At 43.2% G+C, this 22790-nt stretch overlaps 1 protein-coding gene across 1 annotated transcript; it reads right to left on the reverse strand.

Annotated features, from left to right (window-relative positions):
* Positions 1-2543: 2543 nt before the first annotated feature.
* SSTR1 (somatostatin receptor 1) lies at positions 2544-6107 on the reverse strand. Its single transcript, XM_005243856.3, has one exon. The coding sequence runs from the start codon at positions 5914-5916 to the stop codon at positions 4729-4731; it is 1188 nt and encodes a 395-aa protein (XP_005243913.2). The 5' UTR covers positions 5917-6107; the 3' UTR covers positions 2544-4728.
* Positions 6108-22790: the final 16683 nt, after the last annotated feature.

Below are 22790 nucleotides of genomic sequence, written 5' to 3' on the forward strand. Positions count from 1 at the left end.
CCTTTTCTTGGGAAATCCAAATTCAGAAACTGTTGGAGATGCAGGTAGTCTTCTACAGTGACTTAACAGTATTTTCTGGTTTTTAAAAGTTATTAACTAACTATTTGTTTGTTTTGACTGCTGCAGAAAACTGTGCTGATGTTTTCAAAGAATTATCCCTCAGTTTTTTTCCAGATCATTTATGAGAAATTTGGGCAGGACAAGTCCCAGGGCAGGGCCCTGTGGGTTTCCAGCAGGTTTCACCACAGTTAATAGTACAGCTCTTTCATTAGGGAATTCCTTTTGAATTCTTAGGGGAGCACAAGCCTCTGCTAATAGTCTTGTACTGTCCACCATCTGATTTACTCCAAAACTCCTACAAACTCTTTATTCTGATGAACTTCCACAGACTTATCCATTGCTGCTATTAAAAAAAAAATAATAAAAAAAAAAAGGTCCATAATGAACAGAGGCAATAAGATTTTGGGTTTCTTCCCTATGGCTCTTTCTTCCAGAAACAGTCTTAAATGCAGTTGTCATTTATCAGCAGTAAGTACACTGGCGGGTTTTCTGCTCTACTGGATTTTGCATTGGTAGTTGCTACATCTTTAAGCAGACATTTCTCAAAAAAATTTTTTTTTTGGTCTGCTTTAAAATTTTACTATTTTTTTGCTGATGTTCATCCTTTCTTCTATTTTCATTATTTGTACTTTATTTCAACTTTAAATTATGTACTTTTCTGTTGTGTACTGTTTAAGCTTCTAGATTTTTTGAAGGGAAAGTGGTCCTCTAATGCCTTCTTTTGATAGGTAATAGATGTTTAATCTAATCCCCTAATATTAAATTCACCTTCTCCGTGAAGAAATCAGATGGGTTCTTTAAGTGTTGAATTCAAGGACACCATACACTGCCTGATGGTCTCTGCTGTAGAGACCGTCTCAAGAGGCAGAGATCTACACGTGGCCATCACCTTTTTCATCCAACCCCAGATATCAAGTGCCTCTGTGACTGCTCTGGTTCAAGCCCACTGACTGCACATAGCAGTCAGCCCCAGGACTATGAGATGCATCGTCTTTACTACTGCAGTGGGAAGCCTAGCGATAAAGGAGAGAAATTCCTGGCTACCCTCCTTTGAGTGGGAAAATGCTGCAGAGGTACCTGATGTGTGTTCCATGTGAAGACCATTCTTCCTTGCGCATACCACGGGAAATACTCCAGCCTGCTGACTAGATGCTGTTCGGAGTGATCACACTGTTGGGTGTAGGTCTTAGGCTAAACAGAGAACAACGAGCGTCGCATGGATTTCAGCAGCACAGGGCCAATTGCCGTGACAAAGTGGTTGCAGTATTTTTAAAATATTAAACTCATGGGGGAAAAGCAGCAACATACTACCGGTTATAAATTACAGTTTACCCATTTGTAGATGAATTATGTTACAGCTGTATAAAGAGGCAAAATGTCAGCAAGAAATGTCACTGTACTTTTTTTTTTTTTTTTTTTAGTGAATTAGGCATTAGTTCAAATAATTTCCATATGAAATCTGAAGACCTTTTTGTAATTTGGAAAATATTAAGATTAATTCCCTTTGTTTTCTAATGTTATTTCATGTTATTTCACAAGGACAACTTTTTTTAATATTTTTTTTTCTGGTAGGGATAGTCTACTGTTTAGAATAATAACACAGAATGAAATCACTTTCTTTTTCTTCCAAAGCAAATGAAGAATGATTTACAGCTGTTGATCACCTCTCCCACTGCCAAAGTCGAGCCAAGCTCAGAGTGAAAAATAGCAGGAAGAACTGTTAGTTTAGGATAAATGGGTTTTCTTTCCAGTTCTTTGCAGTTTCCAGTTCTGAAACTGCAGAGGGTGTTTCAGTCAGTAACGTCCAGGCTGTGCTGGCTGGAGGCAGCGCGTCCATCTGAAGGAAAGCCTGCCATCTGCCATCTGCCGAGGCACCCACAGCCTCTGCCCAGCACCCGCCTGTGCTGCCCGGTACCAACACCACCCTCTGCGATCTGCCTGCCAGAACCTGAAATTAAAGTGCATGTGCTGGTAGGTGTAAATGCATCCACTGCAGCTCTGCTTAAAGGCAAAGTCAAAAATTAAAATCATAATAATAAAAAAAACCCCAAGAAACAAAACCAGGCTCAACTTCTCATCAAAGCTGAGTATCAGGTATGAATCGCTGCTTTAAAACTTCTTTCTCATCGTGTCTGATGTTAAACAAATCCAATAGTAGTAAGCAGACGACTCCCTGTTTAATCTGACCATGCATAACAATATGCCTGGGTGAAAAAACACTTAAGATTATGAGATTTATAGATTTTGAAGAGACTGTAAGTGAGATTTTAAGTGAAGCTCTACAAATAGCATCATGTGGTATCGTGGGGCATTTTACTGTTTTGACAGATATTTGGTTTCTGTGAAAAGTTAAATAAGCTTATAAAGAGATTTCATCCTTTTTTCCCCCATATGTGCATGTAAAACATTATCAGAATTAATAGATGCATGTTTTCTGTAAATGAGGTCCACTGGGAAGTGAAAGAAAAGAAACTGTACAATTGTTAAACCTTTTCACAAAATATTTTAATAAGGATGTAACATCTTCACATTAGCAATTTTTAAACTAAAAGGAGCTGACTCACAGCCCTTTGAAGTGAATTCGTGTTTTTTCACTCGTTTCAATGGGCTTTGAATCAGACAACTTTTTAATACTAAATTTATACATTCATTTAACAGTACCTAATTTTTGGTGAAAGAAATGTACAAAGTAGTATTCTGCTTTTTGCTGCTGAGAAAAGTTAAAAGGGTGTAAGTTAACAAAAACCTGTAGTAAGTCCATGACTGCAAATGCTAGATGCCTTAATTGTCAACCTTACACAACGCTGTACTTAAGCACAGTACTTAAGCTACCAGTACAATGCTATGGGTATGCTGCTACTAGAGATTTTTCCCAATCTCTTGCTTCAGATTGCCAGTAGTTATAATTAATACAACCACAGTATTGTGCTAAAGAAGTGATTTGTCACAGCTACTGGGACACCTGCCACTGTGTGACACTGTTAACACAGGTGGTAGAAAGCAAGAAACATAGCTGCTTATTTCAACGTAGTCCGTACCGATTCTTACATACGGGATAAGAGGGAGCAGGGATAGAAGATTTTGTTTAATCAGCTGTCATTTATCAAACAAGAAAGCTTCATTCGTCTATATGAAAATTGTTCTGTCATAGAGGGGAAGAGAGAAAATTCAAGAGAATTTTTGTGGGGGAGACAATGTAGATGAAGGAGTTAGAAAAAGTGACAACCTTTTTATCTGAAAAGGAGCCTTCTTGAGCATCATCCATTTTAAATGCAACCTTGCAAGTAGCCACCACAGACATAAGTACACAGTATAAACTGCTTCAGAGAAACACGTTCACGACACAGTGACAAGAATCAAATAAAAAAAATCAAACAAAAAGAGGTCAGGCACACACGAAAAACAGGAATTCTCAGAAATGAAACATCAAGCAGCTCTGGGCCAGTATATTACATTGGCAACATACGAACACACACCCCCTTGTTTTTTTAGTGCAACAGAAGAAACTGAAGCTAAAGGTAATAGCTATTATCAAACAGCTACTTTTTTTTTTTTTGTCAAGTATTTATTTCAGAGCCTGATGGAGATTTTGAAACCAATCCCTCTTTTTCCATGTAGGCTAAAGTGACTTTGTGGCTGCCCCAGGTCATTCAAAACTGTCTCAGCTCCCTTCATTGCTGTTTCACAGCTGATGGAGCAGGCGCAAGACAGCAGCTTCACAGTCTAGCGCTCCCTTTAAACTTTATTATTAGCACACTTTATTGTACATATGGACATATTCAAACATTTCCCAACTCAGTGCTCCCCCCCGACTCCCGGCTCGGTGCTCTGCTCCCTGTGAGTCATGGGACTGTTTATCTCTCATTATCAGCAACCTGCTGCGCACCTCTGAAGCACGGCAGTAATCACATTTTTTTCCGAAGACCTTTTCTGCCCTGCTTCCCCTGAGCGTAGCACAGAGAGCCAGAGTCCCAACCAGCTGAAAGCTGTCTCTGAAGCGAGAGACGGCTCCATGTCTATGCCACTGCTTTTCCCAGGGCCTTTTTGCTCCCCATTTTCTTTTTTATTCTGGGGGCAGGGGAGGGGCTGGCAGAGAGAGGCTACTTGCTCCTTCCTGGAGGAGGGCAAGGTGTGTGTTGGGGGGGGGGGCCTTTTCCCAGCATTTTTACTCTCTGAGGGGGGAGTGCGTACTGAGAGATGCGGAGCAGGGTCACGTTCAGCTGGGGGGAGCCTGAGTCTGAATGCTGGGCTTTGACTGAAGCAGGCTTGGCTCAGTGGCCTGGAAGGGTCCCACCAACTGAGGGGGGAGGGCAACCTGTACAAAAGGTGAGGGGAGAGTCGCTGCAGGACCCGGACAGCCACTTGTCAGACACACAGAAGGGTGGCAGAGCCTGGCTGCCAGACCCTAAGTCAACCCACGAGCGTGGCAATTTGCCAAGTGGGCATCAAAGCATCAGCAACTGCACCCGCTCTCAAGGGGAGCACTGGGGGAGGGATGGGGTAGCAGACTGAGGATGTGGGGTTTTCTTCACTCCTTCTTGTGCCAAACACCACTGTTGGTGGGCAGGACGGAAACCCCCTCCCTCCCGGCCTCCCCATGCCACAGCCCTGGCCTCGCTCACCCTCCTGCTGGGGGGCAGTAGGGGCACGGGGGGCAGGAATGCTTCCTCAGAGGGTGGTAATCCTGGAGGTGCAAGTGCCATTCCTGTACATGCTCCCTGACTCCAAGTTGTCTGGGGGAAAGTCCTCCACGCTGTATGCCCTGCTCTTGAGGGCAGTGGCATAGTAGTCGATGGGTTCTTCTGCAGCATTGTCCATCCAACTGAGGCACAGCAGCCGCTGGAAGGACCGCTTGAAGTTGTCTGAGAGAAAGCCATAGAGGATGGGGTTGGCACAGCTGTTGGCGTAGCCCAAGATGACGGAGAGCTGGCTGATGGTGGCATCATCCTGCTCTACAAAGACGTTGACCAGCTGCACAATGTAGAAGGGCATCCAGCAGATGACAAAGACCATCACCACCATCATGACCATGAGGGTGATCTTGCGCTCCGAGCGTTTGCGTTGCTGCCAACCAGCCTTCAGGGCCACCATGCGCATCTTGGCAATGATGAGGATGTAGCAGAGACAGATGGCCACCACGGGCAGCAAGAAGCCCATCAGAAAGGTGTAGACCACAAAGACCACCAGCCACCTCTGGGTGGGCTCTGGCATGAGCATGTTGCAAGCCACTGTTCCATCACTGTTGGCCGCTGTGTTGGAGAAGATGATGATGGGCAGGATGATGAGGATGGAAAGCACCCAGACACCCAGATTGACCATCTTAGCCACAGTGGGCCGGCGGTACCTAGCCGCCTTGATGGGGTGCACCACAGCAATGTAGCGGTCCACACTGAGCACGGTCAGGCAGTAGATGCTGGTGAACATGTTGATGGCATCCACGCTGAGCACCAGGCGGCAGAGCAGCGAGCCAAAGGGCCAGTGGTGCAGCAGGGTGGAGGTGACCAGAAAGGGGACGCTGAGCATCAGCAGCTCGTCCGCAATGGCCAGGTTGAGGATGTAGATGTTGGTGGCCGTCTTCATCTTGGCATAGCGCAGGATCACATAGATGACCATGGAGTTGCCACACAGCCCCACCAGGCACACCACGGAGTAGATGAAGGAGATGAGGATGGCGCTGCCCTGAGACTCGCTCAGGGTGCTGTTCGGGGCTCCGGAGGAGTTCCTGCCGCCCGAGTCCATGCCCCCCGCCGCCGCCTCCTCCGAGGCGCTGCCGGCTCCGCCGCCACCGCTGTCGCCGCCGCCTCTGTGGCTGCCTGCACCGCCCGGAAGCCTGGGGCAGGTGCCATGGGGGAGCATCCTCGGCGCCCCCCGCCCCCGGCTCAAAGCGGCAGGCGCCGGCCGCTGCCCGGGCTCGGCATCCCGGCGGGGCTCCCGGCACGGCAGGCGGCGGCTGCCGGCACCGCTCGCTCCGGCTGCCGGTGACCGCCGCTCCCGGCTGGTGAATGATTAATAGGCAGCGGCGCGTCACCGGCTACGAAAAGGAGGAGGGAAAGAGAAAAGGGAAAAAAAAAAGCAGGAGGAGACGTAAGTGGGTGTCCCTCCCAGCCCACCCCCCGCGCCCGCCGACCTCCCACCCGCCCCCCGGCGGTGCGCGGCTTGGCAGCGCCGGGGCGGACGGGGCGCAGCTCCCCCCGTCCCCACTGCCCCCCACCCCGCAGCGCCCCCCGACACTGCTCTCCCCATCCAGTTTGGTTTCCCCCCCCCGCGCTGCTGCCCCGCCCCCCCCCCCCCCGCCTCCGCCAGCACCTTCTCCTCCCCCACCGCCCTGCACTGCTCCCCCTCCGTGGGCCGGACCGGGGTACCCCAGGCAAAAGGGACCATCCTTTCTCCTTCAGGAAAGACGCCCTGGTGAGCGGTGGGTGGGCGGTGTTACCCGGCAGGCATGCCTCTTGCTACCCAGCTGCTGTAACCCTCTCCTGTCACCGTGGGTGCTGGCACCGGGCATGACACCCACTGGCACGGCCCACGCAACTTTCATCCCTAAGCACACGGCAGTGCCTGAGCACAGCAGCCCCCGTGCCCCCTGCCACGGCGCAGATCTGTGCCCCCGGCCTTGTCCAGTCCCACCACCACCAGCAGACATCACACAACAGCAGATACTTTACAGTCCTGCCCCTCTCTGCATGCTCTGTCCCAAAACACGCCCTCCTGTCCCATTCTGACACCCAGCACATGCTCTGTCTCTATCCATCACACACCCAACAGTGCAGGCACCCGTCTGCATGCTACAGCTCACCATCGTTACACCACAACGGTGCTGAGACAGTCCTAGCTATGCTGCTACACAAACACACCGTCAGTCCGCTTTTTTGTCGCCTCACATACTGCTTCCACTCAAGGATCACTTCAAGCTCAGCCATCACATGCTGCATCACCAGCGCTGCAGCCCCTCTCTTAATATTGTCCTTAAGACATATGCATAGCCCTGATAGGGTTGTATCCACACGGGGTGAGGCTATGAACCCTTCTCAGCACTATACAGTGACACAAACCATTGACACCATCTCCATTCATACACTATTTCTTACATGTATGTAGCTATCACTACATAAATGACTTACACCATGCTATATCTGACTTTTACCATGCTATTTCATACACACAGCCTGATCCTGGGCAAACACAGTCATACACACCGTTAGCTACTCATACAATCATCTCCAGACAGGCACGACTGCCTTACACACCTCATTCACACCACCAGTTCCAAACACACATGAGCACCAGCAGATAGTCCTAATACTGCATCTCTATACCCTGACATGCGTACTTTTTTGTGTTTTTTTTAAATGTATGACTTCGCATACACCTCTCCTTCAGAGCACTGTGTCTTACCTCCCTATGTTATTGCTCCATGTATACAGTCTGTCCTTACGTGATTATACATAACTACTTGATCAATTTCCATATACCACCACCACCTGCCCATTCTTTATTAACCAGACATGGTTGCCCACTAACACACACACCCTCACACTTGCTCACTGCATCAACACACCCTCAGCACAGGGTTACATACAAAATGCTCAGTAACTGCTGATTCTGTTGGCTGTAGCCACTCCTATGTGCAAGCATATCACACCTGTACGGACACCAACCTCTCTCTTCACATGAACTGTCGCCTATGAGCACCGCCTACTTTTGTCAAGAACAGCAGGTCCCCGCTGCATAAATATCACCACAGTGCATATGCTGCTATACGTTCCCCACAGCACCACCATACTCAGCATCACACATGCATCCTTACAACCTACTCATTTCACCATGCATGCCCATCACCTCCTACAGTTCACACATCTTGTTATCACTGTCTGCTCACCATCACAATTACACATATTATCACTACCCACCACTTTAATATGCAGATACTCGCAGCATTACCGTCAACTTATTATAAGCCGTCATCATGAATTTATTCCCCCTAGCACTGTATATACTCCTATATCCCTTATCACCAGCAGCAGCTATTCCAACACATATATATAACCTCTGTCTGTATGATTTCCCTTGTGTCAGTCCTGACACTCCAATGTGACCAGAGTGTGCTCTTTGACACCTTGTCAAAGGTATTACAGTTAGCACGCACACTTTTGCACGACTCTTCAGCGAGCTGTTTCCTTTCCTGCTCTGACTAAAAAGCAGATTTTGTATGCATGTATATGTATATATGCACACCTACACATAAATTTAATGATACATAAAAATAACCCTATTCAGTTTTTAGTAATTACACACAAGTTCTATCTGGGTGGTACTCTGTGACCCTTAGGGCTTTTTTATTTATGTTTTAGTATAGAAATACGTATTGAACAGCTTTTGCGGGTGATCTTACCGTTCTTAGGACTATTGCTGTATATGAGTCTTTTAGCTAGATGTTTAGAACACTTGGGGACGTCATACACATTTTTCTCAGAAAACTTATCCTTACATTTGGAGTTTTAGAGGTTGTATATTCTGATGTGTTAGCATCAGAGCTTCCACTATACAGTGGGGAAAAAAAAAGATCTATAAATATCTATATTTAACTACAACATGCAAATTCTTTACTTGCAGTGTGCTATCTGACACTGCTTGAGTCTCTACAATTTTGTAAGTTCAGCTGGAGAGTTATTTTCTTTAAAATTTATATTCTGGGTGAATATGAAGCAGCCTTTAGTCACTGATATGAGCTGGAGCAAAAGTCAATAGCTGCAAATCCATCAACAAGAACATCTGGTTGCAGCGCTTTAGTCTGTTTGAAAACCTATAGTTCAAATATAATACAATTTTTGTTTCCATGAATGTTTGTTTTAAAGGGCATTTACTTATGGAGCATTGATTGAGGGGTTTCCTTTCATATTGTTATAAATTGACATTTAGCAATAGTATGACTAGAAATGTGAGTGCTTTTAGATTGCTCTTTACTGAATATGGGAGGAAAAAGGATTGGTTTTGAAACTATTAATAGTAGTGTCAGCACCACAGAATTTCCGTTCTTGACTGCATTGCCCTCCATTGCATTTGCATACATATAAACACATAGTCACTCATGGACTCATTTAAGACATTTTATTCACGCTTAAGCCCATTTGAATTAATTACTTTACAATACTAGCATTTGGCCATGCCCTGCACCCAAAAGGGCCAGTAAAAGCTCTTCTGTTGAAAGGGATGTGAGCATAATGTTCTTTCTTACTGCAATGATTCAAAATAATATACCTGTAAACTGTAACTCCTGCAAAGGTACTAACCTCATTAGGTATCATAACCTCATTAGGTATCACAGACATACCTGCTTGACATATACGTCCAGAAAAAACAAAATGCCATCATAGGCATAATTATAATGAGGAACCGTGCGCTATATGTCCCGCTTAGAAGGCTTGAAAATTTCTGTATCTCCATTCATTGAAGTTCCCTTTGGGTATAGAAAATTCCATTCACATTAGAGAATGATATAATTTTCCAAAAAGGAATTTTCTGAATGCCTGTCTAGTCACTTAGGCTGATTGCTCTAACACAGTTTATACATATTAATTTACTGAGAAATTCCAGCTACCGATCTTTTCCAATCTCAATTGCTTGTTGCTCATGATCCAAAAGCATGTATTTCTAACCTCAACTACTTGATAAAGTAACAATGACTGATTAGAAACAACACATTTTATTATCATATTAATGATATAATACTGTTATAAATACCAACATTGGCTCATTTCAACCTCATGAAACAAAAGGCATATTTTGACAATCCAAATAGTCTTTAAAGCAGAAATCCTGATATAAACCAACTCTAATTTTGAAAATTATTAGACATTTTATTTTTGTAATGGTTTGTTCTTTTACCTAAGGAGTTTGGCTGTAAAGAGTAGGCCAGAGGTCTTAGTTTGTGTTTATAATCCACCTGTCACAAAAAGGGGAAGGACAGCTTGACCTTCTCAACACAGTCTGCAGGCTGGCCTAAGACACACATCAATACATTCCAATACCCCATTTTTGTAGCAACACCTGCCTCCCCTGGAAAGCTGGAAAAAGAATTAATCTCCAAAAAATTCTTGCTTCTGGGCCATGCCAGGAAGTCTAGGGCTAAGGCTTAGCCCATGCCTAGGGTTAGAGTTAGGGTTAGGAGAGACATGAAGCCCACAGCTCCAGGTGCAGTGGGAGTGCCAAGGGGGAGGACCAAGGGTAGGGGAGGCTGTGCAAAGAGCGCATGCCTGAACACTTGTTTGTTCCTCTGGGACAATGCTGGTCATCTCAGGATACAGTTCATCCCATGCCTAAGCTTATGTTTAAGGTCAGGAGAGACGCAAAGCCAACAGCACCAAGCTGAAAGCAGTTGAAAAGGGTTTAAAAGCTGCATAAGGTAAGGGAAGGCTCTGCAGATGCTGTCCTCTAACAACTTTCTTCTCTGGGACATAGGTTGGGGTCTCTGGATAGAGTGCAATCCATGACTACTTTTATCTAACCCTTGGATTAGGGTTAGAAGAGAGACAAAGCCAAGAGCTCCAAGGGAGCTGAGCTGCAAGAAGGGCTGCCAAAGGGTGAGAAGAAGACTTCACAATCTTTTCTCCCCTGCCCACATTCTGCTCCAGGACGTGGCTTGGGTGTCAGGGTAAGGTCCATCCCAAGCACATCTTAGGGCTGGACTTACATAAGGCAAAGCACAGAGCTCCAACTGATGAAGCACTTCCCACTGATATTGGCAGCTCAATCCTTAATTTTCTTCCCGCAGCTGAATGCTAGCCCAGTCAGCTCCGTCTTGAGGGAAGAAGCCAATGGCAATTAGAAACACCCTACTGACAAACGTTGACCCTGACAGCAGGGTAAGACTGACTCTCAAAATCTCCCACCTAAAAAACCTCTACAAACAGCTCACAAGGCAGATGAGACATTTTCTGTCAGTCAAGATGCCTTGCACCTGGGGTCACTGTGTCTTGAGTATTGCGGCAAGAAAAAGGAAACAGTCAAGGCACAAGGAAGCCTGTGGTGTTTATTAAATATGTACAACCCAGGAAAATAAATGAATACCCTTAATCAGTATCCTTCAACTTTTCAGCACAGTAATGATGTGGTAAGCTGTGCAACTGCTCTAATTAGTACACACCACAAACCAGCACATTCAAAAGAGTTTTGGTAGGTTACGTCATTTCAGTGGGGTCTACTGACTGATTCGGTAAAGTGTCTCCTATTCAAACTGTAGATGCCCTGTGCACCATTCAAAACGAATGTTTCATAAATCTTGCTGATAAATTAAATTGAGTGAACACTCTTTTACAACCATCTATTTCTACAAAATAGCAAAATATTATATAGTGTGGGTAATCGGTTGAATTGTAATCCATTATAGCTTTGTTAAAAATCATTCAGTACCCATTTCAATTGCATATTTTTGGAAGTCATACATTTTTCATGACCTTTTGATTAAGATAGAAAATTTCGGGGCACTTAAACCACTCGAATGTAAATTCTGTTCCTGCTTCATGAGTATCACTGGATGTGCTGTGACTCAGCAGAGATTTTAACTTTTCATTAGAATGTGTCACGTTAAGAGTCTGATGAGTGGCTGGGAGAGGGGGAGAAGACAGCCCTCCTGTTGAGTTATGAAGTTTGGAAAGGATCCCCTTGCTTTCCAAACTCCTCAGAGAGGACTCTAGGTGTGGCTAGATCCAATTGTAGTCTCAGACTTGGTCACTGGTTTTAAATCTAAAGGATCATATGTACAACCACTCATCAGAGTTAATGTTTGCCTGTCAGAGTCCAGTTAAGGACTTTCACTGAAACAGCTTTGCAAAGTTATAAAAATAGATTATTTATTAAAGAGACAGATATAACAAGTTTGGAATCGCCATTGATAAATACACTTACTGCAAAAATCAAACTCGAGTACAGTGCTTTTGCTAGTAATATTGTCCCTAGTAACACCTAACGTAGTCGGAGGTGCATGTCTCACTGAAGAGGCGTCCCTGCGTTGGGAGGAGAGACATCCAGGCCCCTCGACCTGTCCCAAAATAGAGTTCTTGTCCTGAAAAAAAAAATGATTGTAAAATGCCAGATTTTATACTCATGGCGAGGTGGGACTAAGTCACTTACTGTGTGCTGGTTGGCCCTTGACAAAGTGTCAGTTCAGGAAGGGCAGTTGGGCCCGATGGCTCAGCGCGGAGTGGGGAGGATTCGGTACTGATACAGACTCATGGTTACGGATGTGGGAGGCCTTTCCCAGCCTTTGGTGACACAACCGCAGGCTGTGAGGGCCCCCCTCACCCGGGCATCACTCAGTTGGCTTGCTTGTCAGACTGCATCTGCTCCCTGTGTGGCGGGATAGGCATGCTGCTCGAGGCAAAGCCCCAAATCCACTTTGAGTTGTTCATTGTTAGATCAGGATTGAGAGGGGGGGAGGCACAGCGCCACAGAATGTCAACTCATATTAAAATGTTACCTTTTTAATACAGCTATTGTATCTTAGATGTTGTAATTCCAGTGTCATGAAGACCAGTGGTGAATGGTGTTCCTGAGGGGGTCAGTGGTGGGACCGGTGCTGTTCAGCATCTTTGTCGGCAACTTAGGCACTGGAATTGAGTGCGCCCTCAGCAAGTTTGCTGACAACGCCAAGCTGTGTGGTGCGGCTGACGCGCTGCAGGGAAGGGACGCCATCCAGAGGGACCTGGAACAGGCTGGAGTGGTGGGCCTGTGTGAACCTCATGAAGTTCAACAAGGCCAAGTGCAAGGTTCTGCACATGGCTCAGGGCAATCCCAAGCACAGTACAGGCTGGGCAGAACATGAATTGAGAGCAGCCCTGAGGGGAAAGACTTGGGGGTGTTGGTGGACAAGGAGATCAACATGGCCCAGCAATGTGTTGTTGCAGCCCAGAAAGCCAACTGTTATCTTGGGCTGCATCAAAACAGGTATGGCTATCAGGCCGAGGGAGGTGACTCTGCCCCTCTAGTCTGCTTTCACGAGACCCACCTGGAGTACCGCATTCAGCTGTGGGACCCCCAACATAAGAAGAACATGACCTGATGCAGTGAGTCAGGAGGAGGCCACACAGATGATCAGAGGGTTGGAGCACCTCTCCTGTGAGGACAGGCTGGGAGAATTGAGGTTGTTCAGCCTGGAGAAGAGAAGGCTCCTGGGAGACCTTATAGCAGCCTGCCAGTACCTAAAGGAGGCTTGTAAGAAAGATGGGGACAGACTTTTTGGTAGGGCCTGAAGCGATAGGACAAAGGATAGTGGTTTTAAATTAAAAGAGGGTAGATTTAGATTAGATATTAGGAAGAAATTCTTTACTGTGATGGTGGCGAGACACTGGCACAGGTTGCCCAGAGGAGCTGTGGGTTCCCCATCTCTGGCAGTGTCCAAGGCCAGGCTGGATGGGGCTGTGGGTCTGGTGGAAGGTGCCCCTGCCCATGGCAGGGGGGTTGGACTACATTACATTTGAGGGTCCCTTCCAACCCAAAATATTCTATGATTCTGTGATTCTGGTTATCATTTTACTTTTAGCAGAATGACTAAACTTTACATCAATTTTAGTTATGGTTGAAAATGCAGTGCAAATAGACAGATGGAAGTGATTCATTATAATGGTATGTTAGAAAGCATTTTCTCCTAAACAGAAAATTTTGTCATTTGAACTTTACAATTAATTGAGAAATTAACAACTATTCTGTAAAAACAGATGTTTTAAACCATATTCATCAGAGAAAGAGTCAAGCTGTTGCTTAGTGAACACATAAAAGATTCTTTGTCTCTTGATCCAGATGCATTTATTTCAGACTTAGCTGCTGCAAATATTAGAATCAGATGCTTGGCAAAAGTTGCATTTCATTGCAATTCTTCCCACTTTGTTGTATTTTCTACTTTTAATACTTAATAGCTGACAAAAAGTACCATTACTGAAATCAATTATCTGGCAGAATCATACAACAAACTGCTCTGCGCCATTGCTTTTTTCAGGAAAGCTGAGGGCTGAACACATGTGCTGACAGCACACTCCCCAGGATCTCATGGGCAAGGTTGTTGCCCCAGCAAACAAGATAAGACATAGCACCAGATTCTGATCTCAGACATGCTCTTCCAAATCTGCGTAGTTGTATTGACTTGTAATTAACCAGGTTTGTATTAATGTGTCACTGGCTGGAACCTCAGTTTTCAGTCCTTGCCTCCGTTTGAAAAGTTATTTGGTGACAAGTGTCATCAGCAGTAGGTGCAGCTGAAATGCTACTGAGCATGTTTTGGCCATAAACATAGCCAAGGACAAACTGTATTTAGCAGATTTTCATCACGCTTCGTTAAAACCTGCCTGGAGCAGGGCAGATAATTGTACATAAAATCTTGTTACTGCTTGATTAACTTGAATATTTGAAAAGAATGAGGGAGTTGTATATGTTGTTTTAGCTGGATAAACAATATCTGAGAAGTCAGGCTCCCCAAATTGTACTACCTTGTTCTACGCTGTAATGCATATTCCAGTCGAAAAACCTGATGTTTTAAAAAGGTAAGGCAACTAGTCTCACCACTGTCAAGGGCATAAGCCAAACAAATACTCATAGCAGGAGAGCTGCATGCTTTATTTCTTCCTTGGAAGTAGGAGTGTCTTCCAAGGGAAAATGTCTTAATTTAGTGAAAATTGGCATATTTCTATTGACTTTGCTGAGCATGGATCATTGTGTTAACTGAGCCTGGCCTCTGAGGTTTCACAGTGGTATGTATTCCATCCGGGGAAGAATATTTATGACTCGGTTGCTAGTCATTATTACAGTGTAACTGAACAGACAGGACCTCAGTGTGTTTCCTCGAAGGGAAAGAAGCGTGGAGCTGTGATGTGATACCTACAGACATCACTGGCATCCAAAAACATCAGAGTTCAGATTGCAACACTGGTGTCAGAATTGATTTCACCTGTAATTACGTCTCCCTGGAAAGACTTGTATAATTTTAGGTGTATCTTGAGGAGAAAACTAGGATCCAGTTATATTTTTTCGGTAACATTTAGAAGCCTAGCTAGCCTAAAGCACTTTATAAAACAATAAAATAGCTGCTGGTCAGTCAAAACCATTCTGTGGAGCTCCAGGTATGGAGATTTGTCTTATCTCTGGGTATATTCTTCAGAGAAATGGTTATGAAGCTTCCACAGAGATCTGAGAGCATTTTGTTTATTATCTTTATGTTTAGCCTCTATAAAATTGCAGCACTTCAAGATGCTTGATAGATAACACTGTATTTACACAAAAACATTGGAAACAATTTAGTTGGGCTTGACACAAAGATAATCTCAAAAGACATTTCACATGGTAAAACATTGTGGTGGTGTTTATAGCAGTTTCCTTTAGTTTCTGTAGCTGTGCAGGATGAAATGTCCCAAATTACCTACGGGTAAATGGGCAAAACTCTGTTGAAACCAAGAGGGGCTTCATCCATTGCCTCTGAACAAAATTTTGCATGCTTCCTTTATTTCAACTGTAGAATATATTTGCTTTCACTTACTCTCTTTTCACTGTAAGAGATAATAATGAAAGTAAAAGAAAACTTGTTAAAATTGTCATTGTCAAATGGAAATGTCAGAAACCTCTTTTGATGGGACAAGCTTGCATTTTATTCACAAATTCCTGTTATAATCCCCATGCCAAGTATGTTGTATAACCACCTTTTTAATTCTGTGGACAGTTCTATCCAATTTTAATTTTCTGCGTGTTCTTGCTTCTTTCTAGTGTTGCTGTAATTTTACTGATTCCCTGCTGTGTAATCTTTGGGGTCTTGGAATTGTTTCATGTGGTACAAGTGACTCACTATAAACTCTCTATTTTGAAGAACTGCTTAATCTTTAAATAGCTTTATTCATATAAGCTACAAAAAGAATGGGAATTTCTCATCATTGAAGCAGAGATGTAAATGCGCATACAAAGAACATGCAAATCCACTGAAAAATGTTGGCATGAAAGATGTCTGTAAAAGTGAACTTTCACAATAATTTGATGAATGTAGCTCCTTGAACTACTTCACAACTGATTTAAACAAAAGCACCTGTAACATTTATGACTTTAAGGTCTGAGATGTTGCCGTGAGGGTGACACAACTTGTCAAGAGCACAGACCCATCGCTACTCCAAGTGGGCATGAATGACACCACAAGCCAGAACCTGGGCATAATCAAAGACTGTAAGCCTTGGGGGTGCAATGAAAAATGTTGGTGACTTATCTTTTCTTCCACTTTACCAGTTAGGGGAAAGGGTGCAGCCAGAAGCAGATGTATAATGCAAAACAACTTACCGTTTGTGGCTGGTGCTGTTGTGAGGGTTTTGGCTTCTATAACAATGTGACATTCTTTGATGATGATAGGGAGGGATGCGATCCACCTGTCTAGGAGAGGCAAGGGAATCTCTGGTGGCAGGCCGGCCAACTTGGTGAGGCAGGCTTTAAACTGAAGGGCTTGGAGGGAGGGGTCCAAAGTGGCAATGCTCATGCCATCGCATCCTACTGGAGAATAAGCCAGCTCAACCACAGCAGTAACAAATGTTCCTTGACTGCCTCCCAAGATGGGGTCCAGAAGGCCAGCCACCTCAAGGGTGTGTGTGTGGCTATGGTGGATCCTTTTGCACCTCAAACTGAAATGCAAAAAGTTCCTTTTGAATATGAGGAAGAATTTCTTCACTCTGAGGGTGGCAGAACGCTGGGACAGGCTGCCCAGAGACCCTGTGGGGTCTCCTTCTCTGGGGATGTTCAAAACCCACCTGGACGTGACTGCAACCTGCTTATGGTGAAGCTACTTTAGCAGGGGGTTAGATGAGATGATCTCCAGAGGTGCCTTCCCACCCTGACCCTTCTGTGATTCTGTGATTCCGCGATTCTGTTACATTCATTGTGTTGGATTGTGTCTGACAGTAAGCACAAGGAATTGCAAATAATTATTGTAAAACCTAGTTGAGGAAAGAGGTGTTAGGTCTTTTGCTCTTTGTCTTGTAGTGAGGTGCTTCTTTACAGCAGATACTGTTCCCCGGTGCTGTGTCCAGCCTAGTTTTGAAATGGCTCCATTACTAGTCTTCACCGGCCTCTTTACGGTAATTGTTACATTTAAATGTGTGCTGGTTTGATACTGTTTGCCAGTGCTAAATATTTATTTTGGCAGGCCTGGATACAGTCAGAGAATAAATATTGCACTAAATGCAAGAGCAAAATGAGAGGGTGATCAGTTATTAATGGGGTGGGCTGGGGAGAAGAGGAGGTACTGTTTGCATGCAAATAACTTTAAACACATCAGGAAATATTGCTATGATTGCAGAGAACAAAGTAAATTTATAGGATAACTAGAGCTGTTGTATGATATCCAGTTTAATTTTATGACTTATTTCATCTGGCTTGTGGAAAGAGTTCTCAGAGTTTTCATTTAAAGGTCATATGAATAAATGATGCAGATCTTCCTAATGGATAGCTTCTCAGCCTTTTGAAACATATTTATACAGCAAACAATCATTTAATTCACAGTAAATCTTGTTAAAAATTGATGTCTCATGATAAGTTGGCATGTAATTGTTTCTTTTTATTTGGGAGCAATGGGAAGCTATTTTTATCATGGAAGGGCTAATACACAATTAAAGGGAAATATGGCTGCTGACAACTGAAGTAGCAGTACACAACATATAGCGACAGGACAGTCTAGTTCGTGTTGTTTGAAGTTCAAGTCCAGTTGCATAAGACTGACTGAAGAAAAGCATAATCCTAGAGTTAGCTTTGGTTATCCATGGTACCAGTACATCTCTGAAGATAGCTTGGCATTTGGGGCACACTATTTTGTACATCTAACAGTTACTGAAAATATATCAATTTTTTCTTTTTTTTAATCTGTTATCTTTGGTATTCTGCTATCCTGTACTTTGAGTAGCCACCAATGCTACTGCAAAAGGATATACAAAGATGCCTTTATGATCTTAAATATAACACACAAATAACCACTTACAGTGTGAAGTACTGGAAAATCAATCATGAATATGAATCAGCATATCCAAATATGTTTCATAAAATAGGGTGTGCTGTCATGTTTTATGGGGAATATACTGAGGAAAAATTACTCACGAGTTCTAAAATTGTATAAATAGAACTATCCATTCACTGAGGATGACCTGCAGCTACAAGATTTGCATATACTGCCACTGAGTTCAAACCAAAGGGCAAACCTAAAATTCCCCCTCCAGCAAAACTCATAATGTAGTCTCTTATTGTGTACAAGCATCTAGTTCATAAACTTCCTTATGATTTTTGCTCTTCTTTGAAATCTGAAGATAAGTTTACATTGTGAATTCTTTTAATGGGGAACTTCAGTTTCTGCTCCTTTAGGATGCAATAGAAAAAAGATGCAGGACTTAACAATTCTTTCTTTTTAAAGTAGCCTAGGATACTAATGTTTAGTAAAACATCAAAGATAATCAGCTTCTGAATATGATTAAAAGTGCATTTGATGAAAAAAGTTTATTTTTTTATTATAGAAACTTTTCACTGAGCTCTTACACTGGAAAGCTATGCTGAGTGTGGTGCTGAAATTTTTATTTAATAATTTATCTTCCTTTAACATTCAATCTCACTTGAACAAAATCTCTTCTTTTGTAGTTCTTCTATTTAGGTATGCAAATAGTTCTCATTAAGGGATTCTGAAAGTTTTACTGCTTACAAAAATGAGGAAATTGTATCAACATATATGTAACATGCTATTATTTATATACTGTATACTGTATTGAGCAAAGTAGGTGCTATGTTTGAGAAAATACCGTGATGTGACAGAAAATCTCCACTTCCAAATCCCACTCCAATTAAGGTATTTGATGTAGTCCCTGATGGTATATGATGCAGTAAACCAGAAGACTATACCTTCCTGTCTGACACGATCAAAGATTTTTTTTAGTTTTATCTTGCATATTTTATTAAGTTGAAGAACTTTTGTTTATTTCTGTAAATGACCAGAAAAAAGCCAAAGTCCAGGTTTTGGGTTGTGTGTTGGTTTAGGTTGTTTTTTTTTTAAATAGAGCTTAATAACTTAAAATGAAGTTACAGAGTTACAGCTAAGTAAATACAGTTGTAAGAGGATTTATTGCAATAGTCACCTATGGTCGGTATTTTAGGAAATATTCCACCTTCTAAGAAACTAATAAAATTCCAAATAACAGCAACAATAAAAAATTTTAGGTGATGCATCTCTTCTGAGTTGAAACCTGGCCCAATGCAGATGCTCCAGGACTAAACTCTGCAGTGATTCAACACCTTCATTGATTCTTCCTGTACTGAAAGACCACCAGGAGTCTGTGGGGTGTGAAACAACGAAATGTGTTATGGTATGTAACACAGACGTTCACATCCCTGCCTCATACTGTGGACAGGGGTCAAAGGGAATCTTCATGCAGGCTGCAAACTCATCTGCATGTCTGGAGTGAAGGTACTATTAGTCATTTCCACAGGCAATTTGCCCAAGGTAAGTGTCCATCTCCATCCATAATGTTATTTTCACCTCTATTTAAAATCCAAACTACTTGGGTTTAATTTCTCACCTACGTGCATCATCTTTTTTTGACACAAGAAATAAAAATTATTGTTCCTTTCCTTCATGCTATCTACTATTTACCATCAGATTTATCCGGCTGCTGCAATTTTCAGACAGAAAAAGCATTTTGCAGTGTGCAAAGCTGTCTGAAGGAGAGGATGACTAGGTGAAGGTCATGAAGCAGGCAGGGATCGTAAATGGTTGTTTCATCTCTGTGTCACGGTCAATAATGTACCTCATGTCATCCCATCATCTCAGAATGCAAACTGAGCATGATAATGTACAAATGAAATACGGGAAAGAAGAGAGTTTTTAAGTACGTGCATTTGGTTAGATGAGTGTTCAGACTTGAGCTCTTGGGTTAACCAGAGTGCATGTGAGGAAAATAAATGTTAGCCACAGCATTTGTGTTTACCTTCCTGTATTAATAATGACTCACATACTTTTTAGCTCCTTTCAGACCTTATCTTTTGGCAATGGGAGAAAGCCACCACCTTTCCACACTGTTTCACCCAACTTTTCTGAGAGCTTCAGAGCATCTCTCTGCCAGTCTCTTTGTGAGCCATGCTGCTAAGGCTCCTTCTGCCTCTGCCCTTGGCTCTCCTGCCAGAGCTTTCTCTCATCTCCCCTTGCTGGCTGAAGCCAGAACCACTTAAGTAGCCTCTTGCACTTTATCAGCGTTTGCTAACACTTGCAAAAAGTGTGTGTGAGGCCAAGTTTACATCAGCAAGTAGTGCAGATCAATAACAGTACATATGTCGAGTGAAAGAGTGCTGAGGTCTGAATGTCACACTGCAGGTTATTTTAAATTTTGGGCCAGTGCAAATCTGGTCCATGGATTTAGTGCCTGTTTGCGGTGGGAGTACAGTAGGTGTGCTCCTGGAGCACGTATTCCATTTCTGCACTGACACCACTCCACAGTGTGAATCTAAGAGGACTAAACAGTGATATTAGGCGATATACTTGAAAAGTGATCCAAATTGAACTGCACATTTATAGACGTTGAGAGCTTTGTTGTGGTATTTCATGCACCACTTCCCTCACCACGATGAATGGATTTTAAAGGGCATTCCCTGTTTTTTATGCATACAGAACACTACTTTGAGCAGGAAGTTTTTTAGCATTTGTTCAAGAGATGGGACACCCTCTCTGTTTCCCTCAATCTTTCAAATAGTATGTTCTAAGAAACAAAACTTTTACACCACCATACATATTTAGCTTCTGTCATTTTAATCTCTTTTCCTGTTTTGCTATCACCCTGTGCATCCCTTCTCCACTATTTTGTATCATTCCCTTTTCATGGCAAGCAATTTGTGGGGGTTTGTACTATTGGACATAATGGGTTATATGTCAAAGCATATACTTAACGTGTTTCTCACCCTGTGAAACCTGCTTGTCCACAGTGTGGTGTGCCCTCATTTCCCCCAAATGCCTTTGTTACTGCTGCTTCTGAGATCAAACACATGAATAACTGAGAAATTAAGAAGTGTGCAGTGTCAGCAGCCTTAAGAATAGTCCGTGTAATCTAACATTTCGCTCTCTGAAAGGATAATGGCAACCATTACTGCAGCGTCTGAGATCTGAGCTTTGGGGGTCGTTTAGGGACCGAATTCCCACCCAGTTAGGTGCCTAAGCTGTGGGCATGCCTGGTGTGCCAGTCTGCATTTTAGGAGCCAGCAGCTCCTGTTTTCAGCTGCCAGCTAACCCTGCTGCCAGCCTCTAAGCTTTAGGGGAAACCACAAGGCTGGACTGTGCGAGCAGAAGTCTTTGTGTGTTCTGTAGGCATGGCCAAGACTTAATTTTTTTCCTAGAGTTCAGACACCAGCAGAGCTACACAGGAGATGAGAACGGGGAGACAGCTCTGGTGTTTTAAAATGCAGACAGACATACCAGTCGTATCCAGCTCACACTCACTATTTTGTTTTGCAGTTTTTCCGGATAACCACAAGGACTCCTATGCAAGAGGAGGGGAATAAATCTAGATGTGGCTAGTTTTTTTCTCTCATAAAACCTAGCATGACTAAAAGTTGTTAATTATTTTAAAGTACTCAAGATAGGATGTATGACGTGCCGGTCCAGCTGTGGTAAAACTTCTACTGAATTAAGGGAGGCCAGAATTTTATGTGGAGGATGAACAAATAACTCAGCATTCTCTATACTGATGGAAATAAAGACATCATGTTGTGGTAGTACATGGTTATCAGGTAAGAAAACCATGACTATGAAGATGGGGCTTTCTAATTAGATTAGAAAGCATATAGATCATGCATGGTACATTACAGCTCTTCTACCTACAGTAGACTGTAATCTGGAAATATGGGACAAATGTGTGGAGATAATTCTTAACTAGACTATACCATTATCAGTGGTGAAAAAAAACAAGAGCGAGTGCAGCTCCTTCCCATTTGCACCTCAGCATTCATTTCTGGAAGAGTTTCAGGTAACAGTGGACAGGATCCTGGTGGCCAGATGGACAGAAGGGTTCCGAGATATTTCTCCTTGGTAGTCACCGCAGATTAAAGATGAAAAATTCACCTCATGACCATTATCATGCTGTGGGATATGCAGAATTATTTTCAGACTGATGAATTTGAGCTGATCAGGCAGTGAGGATTTTGTTTAACACTAACAAGAGAAGAACAGGGAGAGGAGGATTTTCTGAAGGTATTTCTTGGCACTGTTTTAATTTTGAATGCTCTTTATCTGTTCCCTTCTGATTTGATGCCTCTTACATCAGCTCTGATGCTGCCATCTTCAAGCACCTCAGGTATTACCTAATGCCACAGAAGATGGTATGAAACAGATTTTGAATGTTTAGCATGAGAATTGGTTGCAGAATTGACCCTTTTGAAATAGGTATTTGGCATTGAATTTCCCCTGGTTCTGAAATTAGGCCTTTGAGAGAAACTAAAGAAAAAACGTTCATTATTGACTGTGCATCATAAAAGCCCTTTGCTCATCACTTGCACTGGCTTCGACCTTATACTTATTAGCAAATCCCGTTGCTGGTTTAGGGAACAATTCTAGTGACTTCAGTCAAAGCATTATCGGGCTTATTTTCTGATGTGGAGGGAAAAATAAACAAGACAGTTTTGGAGACTGCTAACATTTGTATGATGTGAATATTTTTAAGCTTTTGTCTTAGCCTCTTAAAATAAAAACGCTTCCACAA

The sequence above is a fragment of the Falco peregrinus genome, chromosome 1, assembly GCF_023634155.1.
Source record: "Falco peregrinus isolate bFalPer1 chromosome 1, bFalPer1.pri, whole genome shotgun sequence".
In the NCBI taxonomy this organism is placed as follows: Eukaryota; Metazoa; Chordata; class Aves; order Falconiformes; family Falconidae; genus Falco; species Falco peregrinus.